The 19,113-nt window shown below is 45.5% G+C and overlaps 1 protein-coding gene across 2 annotated transcripts in view; it reads right to left on the reverse strand.

Moving 5' to 3' along the window:
* Positions 1-609: 609 nt before the first annotated feature.
* The window catches only part of MAMLD1 (mastermind like domain containing 1), a 115,920-nt gene continuing 97,416 nt past the window's right edge, over positions 610-19,113 (reverse strand). Inside the window, exons 4-6 of one of the 2 annotated variants that reach the window (XM_084871204.1) lie at positions 12,125-12,368; positions 5,272-5,356; positions 610-2,823 (exon numbers count right to left, since the gene is read on the reverse strand). In XM_084871204.1, coding sequence (XP_084727330.1) covers positions 5,316-5,356; positions 12,125-12,368 — 285 coding nt within the window. In that variant the 3' untranslated portion in view covers positions 610-2,823; positions 5,272-5,315. The remainder of the gene's footprint in view (positions 2,824-5,271; positions 5,357-12,124; positions 12,369-19,113) is intronic. The other variant, XM_084871205.1, reaches the window with a different exon arrangement.

Consider the following 19,113-nt stretch of genomic DNA (forward strand, 5'->3'; position numbering starts at 1 on the left):
CCCCAGCTTGCTGAGCTCTTGCCACTTCAGCATTCAGGATGATCAGGGCGTCCTTCCTTACCCCCGTACCCCACCACCATCACGACACATTCCAGGGGTGCTCAGCAGCCCAATGGCTTTATCAGGGCCTTGTTGGTTGTCTTTGTGAAGTCAAAGAACTTCACTCTCCCATACACAGCAGATATGTCACCTGCTTCAAGGTACAGCCCCCCATTCTAGCTGCTCTATATGGGTGTCTCCTACATGGAGGAGCTGACACTTTATTAAGGTCTGTCACCCTCTCAGCTGAAAGAGGATCGTAGTGCAGAGTTTAAACTCTCAGTGCAACCCTCCTCTTGCCCCCAAATGGAGAATTACCTTAGTGGCTTCCCATCCTGTTTCCTCTATAAAACAAGCTGCTGAGACCCCAAGTGACAAGCTTCCATGCTGTGATGTGATTGCTGCTTGTCTACATAAACTTTTCACTCCTTGTCCCTCCATGCAGCATCTTTCCAATGCTCAGGACACAAATACGCTCTGAAAGAACCAAAGGCACTGGCTGGTTTCACTGACATGGGTTTGCAGGTACTGAATGCTCCCTTAAAAAAATGAAAACGAAGGCACTTTTTTCCTGGCTGTTTATTACAGAAGGAAGGAACAAAAACAACGTTTTTGGCTTGAAAGAGATGCCAGTTTTCAAACAAAGAGGCGAAATATGAGGTGGCAATTAAAATGTGATTACATAGAGTCTGAACACTGAGAAAAGTTTACAGGACAGTGGGCGTGGGATCTCTGTAACAGACACTGAAATATACATGATGATAATTGCAGATAGAAACCATCAAAGACAAACCAAAAATCAAGTATTAATGTTTACAGACTCCCCCCCCCCCCCCAAAACCACAAAGCCTTACATCAAAACAAGTACTGAAAGGCTTTAAATCAGGAACATCTCACCTTCACCCTACAAGGGTGTCTCTGGAGAGGTGCAAAGCTAAGGTCCGCTTGACTGAATGATAAAGAGCGGACACTATAGATCCTCAAGGCTGACAGCTCAGAGAGAGTTCAACTTTCATTCTCTCTCTTCACGTTTCCCAAATCTACAGAACTCTCTCAGCCTCCTTGAAAACTTCCTCTGTAGGGCACTTACAATAAAAGCAGCTTCTGCTGTAATGTGCTTATCAGGAAAGAGCTAGCAGAGACGGACAGGTTTGCAAAAAGAGATCAAGAATTATATCAGGAGATCAAAGTTTCCAGGAAAATGGCAATAAATGGCCAAGTGGTTTTCTATGTGGCATTTGTTAGCTTGCACAACACCTCTTGGTCACATCCACAGCATTTGTTGCATCAAAACTGTAAGCAACTCAGACACCTGGCTTATTAGAGATCATTGGAGCGAACAACACAGTCTGCATATTTGCAACAATGTATAATAAACACAAACAATGCATAATCAACACAATTGTACTGAAACGAAAGCCGTCACTTTATTTACAAAGTCACAAAAGGAAGTATAAATACTTCTGTCATTAATGTTTAGGAAAAGCATTTACAAAATTTTCAAATATGTACAGATATTTTGAAAAATCACCAGCTTTCCATTCTGTTATAGGTAGAGAGACAGATGGGCATGGGCTGATGCCACTCAGATTGTAATGAGGAAACACTTGTGTGACTGTCTGGGCCAGTGGTGAACTTGCTATGGATTCACACCACTCCCTAATGTGATGTCAACTTTGGGGACGTCATCCTGACTACTCTGCATGACTTGGCCAGCATTCTGGGCTGCAGCATTTTGGGCAGCAGCATGCTGCTCTTCCAAAATGTCATCGATCAGCCTCAGGTTACACACCCAGGATTCATCTGGGCTTGTGCTGGGGCCTTTCAAGAGAGCTTCAATGAAATCTATATCATTGCAGTCAGGTGGTGAAATCAGATCATTTAATGGGGGTTGGGGCTGGGGCAAAAAGTCATAGGGTGGCAGCTCAGTAGAGGGACCCATTCTGTTGAATGGACCTGGAGACTGGCTAGCAGTGATGGCGGAGGTGGCGGCAGCAGCGGCAGCAGCAGCCACATAGCTTGGCGGTGGCTCAATGGCCTGTATGGGACTCATGGGACCAAAGCTATCTATGCCCTGCTGGAGGGACTTGGTGGCATTCAGCACAGGCACAGGTCCCCGCTCTGGACTCTGTCTGAGGCTGAAGTTAGGGTTGTTCAGGGCAGCATTGACCTTCTGGCCAGGCCTGTCTCCTGGGGTCCCCTGATTGGGAGGCACAACTGCCTGCTGCGATGGACAGGCTGGGGCTATTGGGGAGAAGCTCACAGGTGCCTTTGCGAAGATAGAGTTGCTATTAAATTGCTGCTGGGTGCTATTATCTACTTGGCTGGGGGGTGGTTCCCTAGAGACCGCTGGGTTTGCAGTTGCTGCTGCCACCCATGTGACATTGTTGAAAAAGGTGGACATTCTTGGCACACATGGCTGTCTGAGCTGGTGGGGACTAAGGGGCTGGCTGCCCAGGGGGCTGGGACAGAACCTGGACAGGAGCACTCCTGAGGGGGAGGCCTTGGGCATCTGTGTATATTGGCAGACAGAGCCAAGGCTGCCCAGGGGTTTCTGGCCTGGGCATGAGGATATGGGAAACAGGGGGCTGGAGTTAAAAACTCCTTGCTTTTTGCCAGGGGTTGGTGAGATCATGCCCCCATGGCTCTGGTGCCGGCCGGGTGGGATCATTCCTGGACTCAGATTGTTCTGAAGGAGCTCAGCTCTGGGTAGCATCGTGTGGTGGCTGGAAGGGGGGCTGGCCTTGGTCCGGCTACACTTGGAGGTGACTTGTTCTTGGACGGCTACAGAAAGAGAAGGGGGTCAATTCCAAAGGTATCCTCAATTTTGCTGCAGTTGCTGGTGGGGCATATCAGCCTAGCTCTGATTTCTCACCTTCCACCCTTGGCTCCTACTGAGCATCCTCTGTTTCCAAACTCTTTTCCCCTTTGTTCCTCCACCCTCAGTCTGGACTGCAGTTCTTCTAGAGAACCCTTTTAGATTCCTGGGTCTGTGCTCACAAATCCCTGCTCCCCACCAAGTACAGATAATGTTGGATGAAAAATGCCAGCTTATCTGTCTGTCTTTTCAGGTAGACTATAAGCTCTACTAGAGGCACGGTGCATAAAATTTATGCACGGGGGGCAGTGTCCCTCAGCCAAGCCTGCACCCTATCCAATCTGGGACATCCCATTCACAATCCAAGACTGCTGGCTCCCAACTGCTTGCCTGCCTGCCTTCCTGATTGTCCCTAACCGCATCTGCCTGCCAACCTGACTACCCCCTAACCACTCCCCTGCCAGCCTGACTGATGCCTAACTGCTCCCCTGCTAGCCTGTTTGCCCCTAACTGCCCTCCCCAGCAGGCCTGGTCACCCCTAACTGCCCTCCCCTTCAAGCCTCCCCCCCACCCCCAACTGCCATCCCCTGCAGGCCTGGGTTCCTCCCAATTGCTCTTCCCTGCAGGCCTGGTCACCCCCAAATTCTCTACTTTACCAGCCTGGTCACCCCTAATTGCCCTCCCCTGTAGGCTTGATTGCCCCCAACTGCTCTCTCTTGTGGGCCTGGTCCCTCCCAACTGCTCTCCTCTGCTGGCCTGATCACCCACAACTGCCCTCCTTTGCAGGCCTGGTCCCTCCCAACTGCCCTCCCCTACTGGCCATCTTGTGGTGATCATCTTGTGTCTACATGGGGGCAGGATCTTTGACACATGGGGGCAGCCATCTTGTGTGTTGGAGTGATGGTCAATCTGCATATCACTCTTTTATTAGATAGGATAGACTCACTGAGTCTATCCGATAGAGGCCTGGTGCATGAGTGGGGACCAGCTGGTTTGCCCTTAAGGGTATCCCAGATCAGGATGTGGGTTCCCTTGGGTGTGGGGTGGCCTGGGCTAGGGGCCTGTGGTGGTTTGCAGGCCAGCCATGCCCCCCAGCTACCCAAGCAGAGGCCCTGGTATCTGGGGTTTATCTTCTACAATTGAAACTTTGTAACCTGGAGTGGAGCCAAGCCTTCTGCTTGCTCCATGGTGGCGGCCATTTCTCTTGAGATTTATGTATCTTCTATAATTGAAACTTTGTAGCCTTAAGCAGAGGCCTAGTGGCAAGGGCAGGCGGAAAGCTTGGCTTCCTCCATTGCCAGGGAAACCCAGCCTCCTTCCTGCTTTCTGTGGCCATAGCCATCTTGGTTGGGTTTATTTGCATATTTGTTCCTGATTGGCTGGTGGGCATGGCTTGTGGGTGTAGTGGAATGATGGTCAATTTGCATATTACTCTTTTATTAGATAGGATGAGGCCAGGGTCTTGGTCTGTTTTCATACTCAATACTCTGTAAGCAGGCTTGGTATTGTCCATCCCTGGACAGATGAAATGGCCTTCCTGGAACTTGTTTTCCCTGTCATTATAGTTGGTTTGCTTGACCTAGGCAGGTGTAATATTCAGCTGGTGTTTAGGCCTCCAAAACAGGGTTTTCTGCATGAGAATGGAGGAGCAATAGCATGATGGTAGCATTAGTTAAAATGAAGATGTTGACTACCTGTTGGAGGGCAAGCAGCTTTCACTGAGCACCAGGTGAGAGTACGCTTGATCTTGCACAATGTCACTATTGGCTGGTAAGAATTGCTTACCACATGTCTCCCTGACTAGTCTGGAAGCTAGGAGAAGTAGGGACAATGCCTGTGTTTTTTCCCCCCTTTCAAACAGCTATATCTCTGACCAATAAAAGTTGATTGCATTCACAGTTGCCATGATAAAGTGGGACCCCTGCTGTCTGTGGAGGCTCTGGCAGACCCCCACAACAGACTTTTTGAGATACAACTTCAACCTCTTTTCCATTGCCCACACATGGGAGATGGTCCAGGATCCTATTAGAAACAAGGTCACTGGGGTGGGAGCAAGAAGGGCAGGATCAGAACCCTGGGGCTGTAGCAGCCTCAGTTGATTCTGATAAAACCCTAGGGGGTATGCCCTTCTCCCATTGAGAATAACTGCTTTAAGGTACTTGACTTAGTTTAATCAAACTCTTGAATTAAACAGTGATGTCAGAGTCATTAAGACCTAACCTTTAATTGGAATCCTACTCAAGTTCCAATGTGAGAGGTCCAACCAGGGTGCTATTGAACTGACTCTCAGACCTCCCCTCCTTCCCTCAATACTTCAGAAACACCCACAGTAACTGCATACTCTGGGGTGAATTCTCATCCCACATTATACCCCCTAGCCTGTCCCTCTGGGAATATTGATCTTAACTACTTACCTTGAAATTGATTCATCTGTTGGGCGATATACGCACTCTGCTGTTCAAGGGTCATTGCCATAAGACCTGATTTCAGTTTCTCTTGCTAAACAGAAGACGAAAAAGACATGTTAGAATACGTCTACCAAGAAATATTTGCCTTGGAATCACTGTGCGGGGACCCAGGACTTGGCTTTGGTATAGCAGAAAGCATGAGTGAACACACCAGCACACACTTGCATGCATGTCCCACCTTCCCAAGCAAAATTCCACAGGTATAAATAAAAGTAGGATTCTGCAACCTGGGTTAAAAAGCCAACCGCGACAGCATAGGATGGGGCAGGAGACACAGAGCTTAACAGCAAGAGCGCATAGAAAAAGATTTAGGCATTTTGGATGTCCTTCTGCTCAGGATGGGTCAGCAATGAGATGCAGTCACCAAAAGAGCAAACGTAGCATTAAGTTGCATTAATAGAAGCAGAATATGTAGAAGGAGGGAGGTGACAGTCCTACATTACTCTGTCTTGGCCAGACCATGTCTATAGTGCTGACAAGAGTCTGGGCATGCCAGTATCAGGGAGACCCAAACAAACTGGCTGCATTCAGAGGACACTGATTGGGATAGGACTCAAATTCCAAATCGCACAGATAAGAAGTGGTTGAGCAAACCAGGGATGCCGAGGCTGGGCAGAACTGACGCTGGGCTATGTGGTTGTGGGTACCCAGATTCTGCTGGGTTGTCATGGGGAAAGGGCTGAATATTGTTCTGGGTGGTCCTGGCAGGAAGAGCAGGATGATAACGTGGTCAGAAGGATGCACCAGAGTAGTCACTCACTGTCAACTTCCCTTCTTTCTCCTGACTGGCTGCAGCATGAACAATTGGGATGAATTTCCTGTCTCCATTTCCAAGCTGGATGGGGCAAGGGGAGGAGCCAAGCTTGAGGCCTGTAGTACCAGCACAGAGTGTGGGAGCAGCTCAAGGGACAGTCCAAAGAGAACCAGATGAGAGCAAGTGGAAGGCATGACTCGCCCCGTTCACAGAGACTCTCAACCATTTGAAGCCAGGTTATGACTGGGATCCAGTTCTGACTCCCAGCCCAGTGCTTATTCACTGCCATTCTCTCCCCCCCCCCCCCCGCCCTTCTCAAGAAGCCTGCTCACAAGTGTGCCAATAACCAAGGCAGGTCCACCAGGGAGCACACCCCCCTGCGTCCACTTTCTGAGCTGCATCCTCTTGGATGCCAGAAGACTTGACCCTACAACATGAGATGGCTTGCTTTTCTGCACTTAGAGGGTTGACTTTGGGGTGTGGGATGGGGGCAGGCAGAAAACTAGCACTTGGAAGAGTGCTCGGCTCCCAGGCCTGGCGGCAGTTCCTGGCCTCAGTTCCTGCCAAGGCAGAGAGGACAAACACATGGCACTGGGAAGACTACACTAAAAGCGATTTCACCATTCTGGCCTTAGCCTGCTTCCTGTCTGCGCTCTTGTCCCCGCTCACCCCCCTCCCATAGCTGCTGGGATGTGGGTGGTGAAGATTCTGTTTTTCAGCCAGCCCATGGAGCTACCCTCTTACTGCTAAAGTATGAAGGTGGCATAACTGCCTTCGTGTGTGCTTACTGTACTGAACACGATGCACCCATTATTTCACATTGTGTTTCAACAATCCTTTAAAGTAGGCATGTTATTATCCCAGAGATACTGATTTTGATACTGAGGAGTACAGGGGCCATATGACCTCTCAAGGCCATGTCATCAAGAAGGGAGTGGGGGGCTAGTATCTGCTTCAAATGCTCAGGATAGGCAGGCATTTCTGAGGCAGCCCTTTCACTTGTGTTCTTCCCTTTTACCCTTACACCAGCCTTAGTAGATAAGGGCAGAAGATCTATGGATCCCAGCTTACTCACATGACATCTAAGGCTCAGACAGAAAGCTTACATGACTTGCCCAAAGCAACATGGCTAGGCAGTGCCATATCTCTTAACTGCAGACCCTGGATTGCTTTGCCTGTCCAACCCTACTGCTTCTGGGGACTAGGTTCTGTGGCTTGCTAGGTCTACACTGACCCTAACTTCTCCATTGGCTGGCCCATTGGTTTCATCTAATGACATAGTTGTACAGGGGTGGGGGTTGGGGGCAGGTGGAGGCTACAGAGTGCAACCAAAGAAAAAGCAGGGGAAGGGCAGAAGAGCCCAAAAGGAAAGAGGCAGAGAAGAATGATACCTCAAAGGCATGGGAGAACAAGTCAGAGAGTGGAGGAACTGGGCAGTGTTTGCCAGATAAGAGAATGCTTCTCAAATAGTTCAGGGTTTCAGGGCGAAGGGTGGTGTTGGCTACTGTTCATCCAAGGAAGTACAAAACCCACAGCATCCAGAGTTGAAAGGAAAACCTGGCTATTGGAATTGTTACACATATTCCCAGTTCAAAGGGTACACTTGACATCCAGCCTATGGGTCAGGCCCTCTAGGGTCCTGGGGCACTGTTGTCAAGTGGTGTCTCTTCATACTACTGGGGCTGTCCAGGGCACTCCCAGTCCTGTGCTCTGGGCCTGGGCATGTTGTCCCTGGCCCAGCAGCCAGAGCACTCTCCAGGCCTCCCTAGGAGGCTGCTTCCTTTGTTTTGCAGATGGAGGCCTCCATCCTTTGTTCTGAATCAATGTGCTCCAAAGATAAGCCCCAAGAAAACAGTTGTTGCCTTTTGACACTGACAATTAGAATCTTTGGAAAATGGAGAAAACAGGAAATGACAAATGTTTTCAGTAACCAGGAGGAAGGGGTGGCTGAAAATTGCTGTAACCTGTGGATTTTCATAAGCATGCTTATTGGAGGTCATCAAAATATCTCATTTTTCAAAGGCTGTGATTGTCATGGTACTGAATCCTATTGTGCCAGGTGACACTAATAGGGCAGTGTTGGTGGGTCCTTTTCAAGCCTAGTTGTGTTTCCCCATGCTGGTCACATGGATGAGACTGGGCTGGTGCCAGCAGGAAGTCTCCCAGAGAACTAGGGCCCTGGATCTTCTGTGACAGATCCTCCCAGTTCTGCGGGGCTAAGGGGCCACATTTTAGCCAAAAGGGGGACCTGGGAAGTCACAGAGTTGCTTTTTTGGAAGCTTCTTTCTGATGCTTAGGAAGCTGTAAAGCCCTGGTCCATGTGTGGGCACTTTAGCAGAGCTAGTGCTTTATCTGTGTGCTAGTCAGGAGAGATTTCAAAAGACTGGCCCAAACCCTACTGCTACTCCCTGGTATAATTGAGTCCAACCCAGCCACAGCTCCTCTCCACTCCACACCACCTAACCCCTATGCTCCCACAGATCAGGACAGGTGTTGTATCAATTTTGCTTTTCAGTCATCACAGGTGAATGGCTCCTGAAAGCCCCATGGAATCGCCTTGGATGATTCTTAACATCACTGCCAGGGATGTTCTCAGGACTGACTCAACCACTTAATCCAGCAAAGCAATATGAGGGATGGAATGGGGAAGCTGATGAACAGGAATCACACACAGATGCCTACAAAAGGTTCCTGGATTTCAGCTGGAATTAGACTGGTTACTGGCCTAGTGATTTCCAGGAGGAGAGCATTCTGACTGAAAAGGGGATTACAATGGAATATCTTCTGGGGGACCTCAGATAATAGATCCAAAGCCTTATTGTGTAGAGCACATTGATGCAGGGAAGGAGAGAGGGAGGAGGCAAGGGAAACAAAGGGTAAGGAGGGAAGAAAAGGAAGGGGGCTGAAACTGGTTTGGCTCAATGGATAGAGCATCGGCCTGCGGACTGAAAGGTCCCAGGTTCGATTCCGGTCAAGGGCATGTACCTTGGTTGTGGGCACATCCCCAGTAGGGGGTGTGTAAGAGGCAGCTGATCGATGATTCTCTCTCATCGATGTTTCTAACTCTCTATCCCTCTCTCTTCCTCTCTGTAAAAAAAAAAAATCAGTAAAATATATTAAAGAAAAGAAAAAGAAAAGGAAGGGGGAGAGAGAGAGAGAGGAAGATAATAAAGATAAGTACAAGGAAGAGGAGGGGAAAAAGGAAGAGAAAGAGGAAATATTTTTTTTCTACCACAAGGAAACCCCAGACTCCTTTTCCAAGAAATGTAGCACATAAGCACTCCCTGCAGCAGAAGGCACTCAACTATGTGTTATAAATTCAAAGGTTAATGATCTCTTGTGTCTGGGTTTGTTTGTTTATTACTCTACTAGGAAAACACCTTGTGCAGTTTTTGAAAATCAGATTTGGAGACACCTCACCTACTCTATTGACTTTTCATTTAAAATGACAGGACGACAGTATTCTGCATGGAGATCATGAAATCAAGACCTGAGCTCTGGGGGCTCCCACACTCTTATGAATGGGGACACATCAGACTTGCCATGGCCCATGGATGAAGGCAATGTAGACACTTGCATAAGAAGCCCTGCTTGATGGTGTGTGGATACTTTTAGGGGAAAATTCTCTGTAGATGTTCTCCAGAAACTACAGAGACTTTCTATAGTGAATGGCAAGTGAAATTCTTTTCCTAGTCCCTCCTAACTCTCAGAGGTTGTGACTCATTTTCTCCAGAATGCCTCTAGAGGAGGCCACACCATTGGGAGTGATGCGTGTGCCATCAGGCCACTTCTCCTTATGAACCTCAGGCCTAGATCTTGAGGGGGGCTGCTGAGCACCTGCCCTTTTATGTTGCCTTTGATCAATGACCTTCCCTGTGCCAATGCAGCCTGCAAGGTGTGGGCCTCATTGATTCTGGTCCCCCAGAATGAGCCTGCCCAAATATCTAATGGGAAGAGAGGGTTTCATTGGAAGCCCAGCATGTCTGTCTGTCAGTCAGCTGACACTGACATACATTTCTTGTGGGTTTACTTTGGGTCAGGCTCTTTTCCAGGCATAAGGACAGCACTGTGCTTCTCTACTTTTATGGAACTTACATTGGAGAGGCTATACGTCAACCAAAAGTAATTTCAGATGATTATATATCTTCTAAAGGAAATACAATGTGTGAAGGGATCAGGAGTGGAAGGGGGTGTGGAGGGCACACCAGAAACCTCAGGTCAGGGCTTGGGGCCCTGAAGGTAAATCAGAATCTGCCACAAAATTCTCTAAGCTAGGCAAGACTGGGGTCAGCACTAGTCCGCTGTGGGTATTTCTTTGCTCCTCTGAGCTCCTTGCACAGGAGCCAGAGAACTTTTCCATGATGATGGTGCTGCCCTGGGGTTTAAACCGGTCTGAAGCTGTCAGTGGGGCCTTCATACAACAATGGCATCAAAAGCAAATGGAAGAAATGTAGATCAGCTTTTTTACTCTCCATTTTTTGTCTTTCCACTTGACTTCCAACAGCATGAACTCTATTCTAACTCCTCTCTGGTCTCCTTGGTTGTTTCAGGACTGCGTAGTCCTGGAAGGGCTTGGTCTAAATGCTGGGACTATCCCAGGGCAGAGGACACAAATGTCTTTTGCAGCTTGCCTTTCTTCTTTCCCTGTGGTGCTTGCCTCCTCTGTCTCACACTGAGTCTGACTTTCCTGAGTCACAGTCTAAGCTGGCAAGGTACTGTCCCTCAAAGCGCCCCCAGGTAGGCCCAACTACCAAAGCTTCATAAAGAAGATTAGGGGGCCAAGCATCTGTCCCACCCTTCACTGCTGGATAGAAGGCATTGACTTGCGTAGACATAAGTGGGGATGAGGATAGGAATTCATGAGGCAAGCTAGCTGGAATCCTCTTGTTTTTGACTTCCAGGTACAGTGAAGAGCAGTGACATCCTGAGTGGACGATGTCCCCATCTGTTTTTGCCAATTCTGTTTCCCTGGCAGCTTGTGCTGGACAAGATTTCTCAGGTTTTAACTGAAGAGCACTGTGACTCGAAGAGTGCACAGAAAAAAAAAAGGGGGGGGGGCGGGAGAGAAAAAATCAATATCCCTTGAACGAAAAGCACTGCTTGTTCTTCCCAGCCAGGGCAGGCAGATAAAGAGAACAAGGCTGTATGTAACAAAGCAGAATTTCCATTAAAGGCCAGAATCCCAGAGGCCCTTTCAGCCTGATGACCATCTTCTGATCGCTATCACTTAGCAATGCTCATTTCTCCAGTCTTCTCTGAAGTTAGGGAAGACATCCTGTGCACATTGATATTTCATGCACTAGAACAACAACTCCACGATCCAAATGAAATACTCTGCCAAGGCCCATTCTGGCTGGTGTCCTCCATCTTGCTCTTATGAGCACTAATGTGACTCTTTAGGGCAAGTCAAGCCATTCCTTCTGGACTGTGCAGGATGATCCAAACTCATAGCCATGTTGGACAGGCTTGGTTCGGATTCCTTCTGTCTGCTCTTCCCAGGCTGCCAGTACTCCAGTGGGGATATCCAACTTCTCAATTTTAATGTGTGAAAATCCTGGGTGGGGTTGAGGAACACCTCTGGGTGCAGAGTTCACAGCAGTTCACTGTCAGGAGAGGCAGTCCTGAGCACCCACTAGGTATGGAGTGGGTGGGCACTGAGGCCAATTCAAGGTGCAGAAGTGCAGCCCCTGTCTCCCTCAGGCTCACAGTCTGGCTGCAGGAACAGACAGGCAGGGAAGGAACTGGGATGCTGGAAGGTGAACAGCAGGGAGGGAGTAACTGCAATGGGGTAAGCCCCATTTATTTCCCTGGAGGTGATGCTGAGGCACCTGAAGCACTCGGCTTGCTTGGTTGTTCTCTCTGCCAAAGACTGGCCTGGACACAGTAGAGAAAGCATTAGAAATCCCTCCTAGGTGTATAGAGCTTTATGGGCTGTCACCTCCTGTGTTCCTCCCAACAACCCTGTGAGGCAGGCGGGCAGGCTGAGCAGGGAACTGCGCCCGGGTTGACAGATGAGGAAAGCGAGGCTCAGGGGAAGTGACTTACCTACAGCGTCGCAGCTAGGCAGTAGTGGAGCAGGCACCTGCCTCCAGGCCTTCGGATCCCAGCCGCCCCAGGGCGCTGCCTCTGAGGTGCTGTACGAGGAGGTGACTCGGGCCAGCTCATGAGCAAAGGAGCTGCTTGGCAGGAAGGACTCACTCCCCAGGGCCTGGCAGGATGGGGGCTGATGCCCGAGGCTGACCTGGGGGGGCCTGGCTTCCCCAAGCTTGCAGGCTTTGTCTATATGACTCTACAACAACCGATTGAACAATTCATCAGCTGCTTGGCTACAAAATGGGTTCTGACCGATCTTGTCATTTTCCTGGCCGTCTAATTGGGTCATTTGGGTATTGTTTATACACACCAACTGGTCTGGGGCAACAAAACCAAACAGATTTGCAGTTTTAATGGTCTTGGGTCACAGACTTCTTTGAGAATCAGTTAAAAGCTATGGTTTCTTACAGTGGTGTCTCCCCATTCCAACTCACCAACATTTTACATATAATTTCAGGGGTTTTCCGGACCACATAATATCCATCCGTGGATCTTAGTTAAGGATCCTCTGTCTTGACCAGTCACTGTCATGTTGGAAATGGGAGTAAAGCTAGGACATTTAAGCTGGTTCATTGGCAATGACCTCCACCAATCCCAATCCCTCCTTACCCACCCTGGCCCCCACAACAGAGAACACAGTTCTAAATTGGTTTGTAGGTATGTGTGTAGACATGTTGAGGAATCTGCAAAACCAAATGGTGAGTGCAAAACCAAACAGTCAAGTGGAAATCTCACAACAGTCCTCATTGCACTTCACCTTGCCAGGGCCCCAAAGTTTCAGGACTTGTGTATGCATGGGACCTTCCTTTTCCATCATGTTTTAGAAGACAGGGATTTAATCGGAATTGAACAAATGACCTAATTCTTTCAGCTAAAGGCAATTAAAAACTCCATACTTGATATGTCAGAGAAAGCTTCAAGACTCGAATGAGCTACTGATATAGCCCTGACATCCTGACGAGCACACCAAGCACTTGGCAACAGTAGTGTCCAAAAAAAACCAGGGGGAAGCCTGCATTGATGAATTCTTTCTGTGTGAGACAGTCTCTTCTCACCCAAGCTGCAACTGATCTGCGTCTCCTACCAAATATCCCAGTAGAAAGGGAAATATTTATTCCCCAAATCAAAGCTAACCAGTTGGAATCAATTTGATTCACTGCAATAAGCACTAAGCATCATCTAGTGTGATCAAGTCTGCAATGATGACAGACCAGTAGATAGTTGGATGCACTGTTTGTTCAACAATAAAAAATTGCCACCATGAAATTTACTGAGCATTTGCTATGAAACCAAATGCTTTCAGTATTCAGACTCATTCAACCTGTACACGAGGCAGGAACTATTATTGTCTTTATTTTACAGATGAGGACAATGAGGCCCAGAGAAGTTAACTGAGTTACACAAAGTCACACAGCTAGTTAGTAGCAGAGTAGGATGTGAACCCAGGTTTACCTAGTTCCAAAGCCCACATGAAGTTTGCCATGGTGTGTGTGCATGTGTGTGTGTGTGCGCGTGCGTGCGCGCGCACGCATGTGTGTATGTGTGTGTAATCATTGACTTGCCATATGAAAACAAGTTTTGAGATGTAAATTGTTAAAATATGCCATTGAGAAAATTATATGCAAGGTTTTACAAGGGGGAGGGGCACCAAAATGTTTTATCAAAAAAACACATTATAACTACTTAAAGATGGGAATAGAAGGACAATCTAATAACTGGAAAGTTTAAAAAATTAAACCATCGCCCCCAAACAATACAAAATCAAAAAGCAACAAGCAATATTCTTAGCAATTAAACTCAATGCACTTGGGGAAGAAAACTTCTTTGCATTTGATGGTGTACCAACTGTGAACGACCCAGTGCCTTTTCCTAAGGGGTGGGGTTCAGTACACAACTGAGCTCACTGGCCATCTCCAGCTTCACTGCATCAAGCTCTAATTTCTCCTTGTATCAAGGTCATCTGGGACATAAGCAGAAACATTGCTTTCTATAATTTACAACTCTAGGCCTGCATATCTAGCTCCTTGAACATCTTAAACATGATTTTATAGCCATTTTGACATTTTTACAATCCTAAAATGCAAATATTACTAGAGTTTTGATTATTTGCTTATTCCATGATGACACATTTTAAAAGCAATGAATGGGGCTTATTTGCAACTTGCTTAGGAATCCCTGGTAGCTTTATGTGACTTGTAGGATATTAGTGATGGGTCAAGGAACAGGACTCCCCCATCAGCATTAACAAATGTGTGCAGTGCCTCAGTAGTTCACTAGGTAGAAATAACTGCAGATAGCACATGGGAATTACCAGCAACAAAAGATGCCCCCACAATGTGGGAAACTCCATTCAGCAGCCATTGGGAAGGCCTGGAGCCACTCATTCATGTGGAGCAGAAGGGGAAGAGGCGGTTCAAAAACCAGTCCAATTCTAGTTAAAAAGAAACATGAAATAAAATAGATAAGATTCTATCTTGACTCTGACTGACTAGGAGCTTTATAGCTAATGCTTGTGCATATTCTCCATTCTATTTAATTTTGGAAAAAACCTGCTTATCAAACTCTCTTTAAATGTGAGGCCCACGTTTCAAAGAAAAGGCTATTAGGTACATTTCTACTCCTAGAGATTTTCAAATATAAGATGCACCCATCTTTCTCCTTGAAAATCTAAAATAAACAAAAACAAAAGAACAAGTCCGTCAGTAATTGGTGACCATGATTTATAGCTCTTGGACTGACTGATTCCATGTAATTCCAAATTTCATAGACTTCAGATCATGGAATGGGTAGTGTTTGACAGTGGTGATTGATTTAAAAAAATCTCACACCCACTCAGCACCCTGGACCCTAGGTTTTCCATGATTACTAAAGAGCTTGCTGAACCTAAGTTGGTCCACAACTCCTCCCTCCTAAAAGTCCTCCAATGGCTTGCAGCTGTCTAGAGACACAAGCACATCCTGTTAAGCTCTGCCCCTTGACTTCTCACCCTTTTGGCAGTCATGTTTCATGTTCCATAGTGTCATGTACTCTATCTTCCAGGCATACTAATTTCTTTGGAGCTTTCCAGATAGCCATGTCTATTCAGCCCTCTGTGGTTATGCACCTTGATTCACCCAGCCTGCAATGTCCTTTCTCCAATTTTCCACTCTGGGAATTTTGCATATCCTTTAAGATCCAGCTTCTCTACCCTGGAATTCTGCTTTCTTTTTTTTTTTTTTTTTTTTTTTTTTTTTTTTTTTTGTCTAGTTCCTGTGGCTGAACACCTCCAGCTGACTGAACACCCTTGCTGGGTCAAGTCTTAATCATCTTGATATCTCTCTGATGCCCAGACAGTGCCTGGCACAGGCAATGGGCTTAGCAAATACTGGTGGGGGGAAAGGAGGTTTACAGTTGTGAGTACTCAAAACACAGAGTTTATTCTTGTATTATTATTTACTAGTTATTGTATTATTTGTATTACAGCTGTAAATCTACTTTTGGCCACCCCTGTACTTAGAAAATTCAATCAACTTTACTGTTATGAGTTTAGCATAATGTCTAAGGCACTTGGGAGATGATAATTTGGTGAACACTGCATTGGCCTCTTTTTGGGTTGGATATTAATGATAAACTGAGCCTTGATCCTCATTTAAGCACATCTACTCACCCCTTTTCAATATGGTGTTAATGAAACCCAATGATAGGACAGAGAATGAAAATAAAATCAGCTAAATATTTTTGAGCACTCACTGTGTGCTGGGTACTGAACTTTGTACACATAAGCATTTGAGACTGTCTCTAGTTTACAAGACAAGGAAGTGGAGGTAGGCTTACACAGGACACGCAGTGGCAAGGTGGGGTACAGACCTAGATCTGATTTATAGAGTGACTAAAACCCAAGCAACTCCTGGGTTTGAATGTGCAAAGGCTCCTTTTCTGCACATGGAGAGGAATGGTGAGGTATCTTCCTTCATTCTCACAGGAGTAGCTCCAACTTGTTGGCTATTCTATGGCATCGCCATATTCAAATGGGCTATGGTGCAAGAAGCTAAGATTATGACTAACCCCAATAGATATTCAGCTATTTTGCAAGAAGTGGATGAAAATTGCTCATATTTTATAAATTATTGACTGGATTAGATATTGGCCCAATATTCTCCACCATGGAAATTCAGAAGGAGATAGGTGTGCATTGGCAAGGCTATAGTAATAAACTATGATTCCACTGGCTTCTGGGAGCTTGTAGATTTCTAGACTTAGTCATCCCAGAGTTCAGACAATAAATCCTGTACTGCTCTCTTTCCTTTCTCTAGACTTTACTAAATGTGTAATAGAGGTGAGCAGAGAAAGCCCAAGAGAGGGAACTGGAGATTTGGCGCATATGCCAGAGACTATCAAAGCCTAAGGTTCTTCAAGGCTGGTCTGATTTCAGAGTTCAGTCCAGCCATTCAAATCACTAGTGAGGTAAACATGGCAGGGTACTAAAATGTTATCTAGATAGCCCAAAAGGGTCAAGACAGAGCTGTGAAGAAGCTGGATCTTTGGGCAAAATGTCTCTTTCTGTCAAACAGAGGTAATAGAAGACAATTTTGTAAGTCTGAAGCAATGCCTTGGGAAAGCAGGAAAAATTAATGTGAATCAGACTACTTGGCCTTTTGCTTACCATTACTCTACTTGGGCAAGTGCAAATGGGATTTCAATATATTACAACCATGTGTCTATTAACAACAATATGAGAAAGCTACACAACTAAAGTCTGAGATTTTGTAAGGAATAGAATCTCAGAAGTTCTATAAGTAATACTGTAGTAAAACAAACTTTCTGAGACGATGTTGAATCATCCTACTAGAAAGAATGGAATGTTCTATACCTGCATTTTCCGATATGGTAGTCACTGCCCATACGTGGCAGTTGAGCACTTGAAATGTGGCTATTGCAAATGAAGAACCAAATTCTTACTTTTATTTACATTAAATTAATTTAAATATAAATACCTACATGTGATGGGAGGAGGAGTGAGGGGCTGGGTAAAAAAGGTGAAGGGAGTGAGCAGTACAATTTATAGTTATAAAAAGTCATGGGACTATAGCATATGGAATATAGTCAATAATATTGTAATAATTACAGGTGGATAATTATCAGGTGGATACTTGACTTATGGGTGAGATCACTTCGTAAAATATATAAATGTTAATCACTATGCTATGCACCTGAAGCTAATATAAAATAATATTAAATGTCCACTGTAATTGAAAAAATGCTGTTAGAGTCTAAAAGTTAAATAGATAAATAGCTATATGTGTCTTCTGGCTACATTATTGGAGAGCACAACTCTTTGGCATAATGGCAGGCTCTGAAAAAAGGCGTGAGCTTGAACCATGAATTTGCCATTTATTAGTTATGTAATTGTGGGAAAGTTACTTAAACTTTCTATGCCTTAATTTCTTCATCTGTAAAAGGGAGGTAATGGTTGTATTTTATTCATAGAGTGGATATAAGCATTAATTGAATTAACACAAATGCAGTGCCTTCCTGTATGTTGTATGCTTTTTCAGAAGACCAGTTGGTTATAGTCTTAATAATAATACCTCTGCCATTTATCGTGCATTTTACAATGCTCCTGGAACTATCCTATAAATTTTATATGGGTTATATTGAATTGGACATGTTGCTATAGGCATGGTCTGGCCAACACAGTTCATCAAGGCTATCATGTCTTTGACACTTTGGCAAAATAGACTAATAAAAATTACAAATGATCATTTTGATAAAATTAGACACCTTTATTGAGAACTACTTAATGCAAGGCACTAGGCTCAGTCCTTTTTTGGGGTCATTTCAATCAATTCTCAGAACAATCCTTTGAGGTAGGTATTTTTATGATCCCATTTTAAAGATGAGGAAACTGAAGCACAAAGAGGTCAAGCAATTTGCCCAAGTCACTCGTTAGTAAGTGCCAAAGCCTGAACTAAAATCCATATACTGCCCTGTGCTTGTTCAAATTGCCCAACAGAAACCTTTTTTATTGTTATAAGCAGATCACCTGCAAGATGATTCTGGAGGGCTGCGGGGTTCCACAGTTGTGCAGTGGCTTCTGGGCAGGCTACCGTGTGACTCACTTTTCTTGTTTTTACAACTATATCCTAAAATGAGAAGAACTCTAAATTGGGAGACTTCTGTTATGATACATGTGTTACCAAAGGTGGGAGGGAGATAAGGTAGCATCAATCCTACCCATTTCCTGGATCTCATCTATAAATTTGCATTTTGTTACAGTTTCCTTGGAGCAAGGTATCCTCTATGTAAGAACTGGAAGAGTTTGAGCTTTTCTGGATTTTTCGCTACTATAAATGTACATAATTTAACCTTAATATATCAAAATTTAAATGTCTAAGGCTGACTACAATTGATGGAGTCCCAAATCAAGTTCACTTAGTCAACCAAGTTCTCAGTCTTGGAATTTAATTACAGGCTTAAGTTGAACTGGTTAATTGCTATTTTGCCTAGAGAAAAAAAAAAACCCAAGAACACAAAAAGGTAAAATAAATAATGTATAAATCAATTAAGGAGTGAAGGGATTAATATATTTTTCTGCACCATTAATTTCAATGAATAAGCAAGCATCCTGTTAACTCCTTTGGGTAGAGAATGTGATATACCCTCTATAGCATTCGGCACAGAGCATATCTGCAATTCAATCTGTCCTTTAGCCTGGCCATTTTTTGTGGGGGCAGTTTGGCAGAGTGGCCAATGCTACACTTGTTATCAGTAATGCAGGGTCATTAGGTAGGAAGACTGTGTGGTTGTTCAGGCTAGGTGGTCCTCTGGGAATTTCCTTTGGAGACTTCCAGATTTAGACAGCATATTTAATGCATACATCTAACTCCAGTCCCTCCCATGATTCCACTAAAAGTACAGTAAGGGTCTGAATTTGTTTGTAAAGACACAGCCATGCAATAAGG

This window comes from Pipistrellus hanaki, assembly GCF_964339955.1.
Source record: "Pipistrellus hanaki genome assembly, chromosome: X".
Classification (NCBI taxonomy): Eukaryota; Metazoa; Chordata; class Mammalia; order Chiroptera; family Vespertilionidae; genus Pipistrellus; species Pipistrellus hanaki.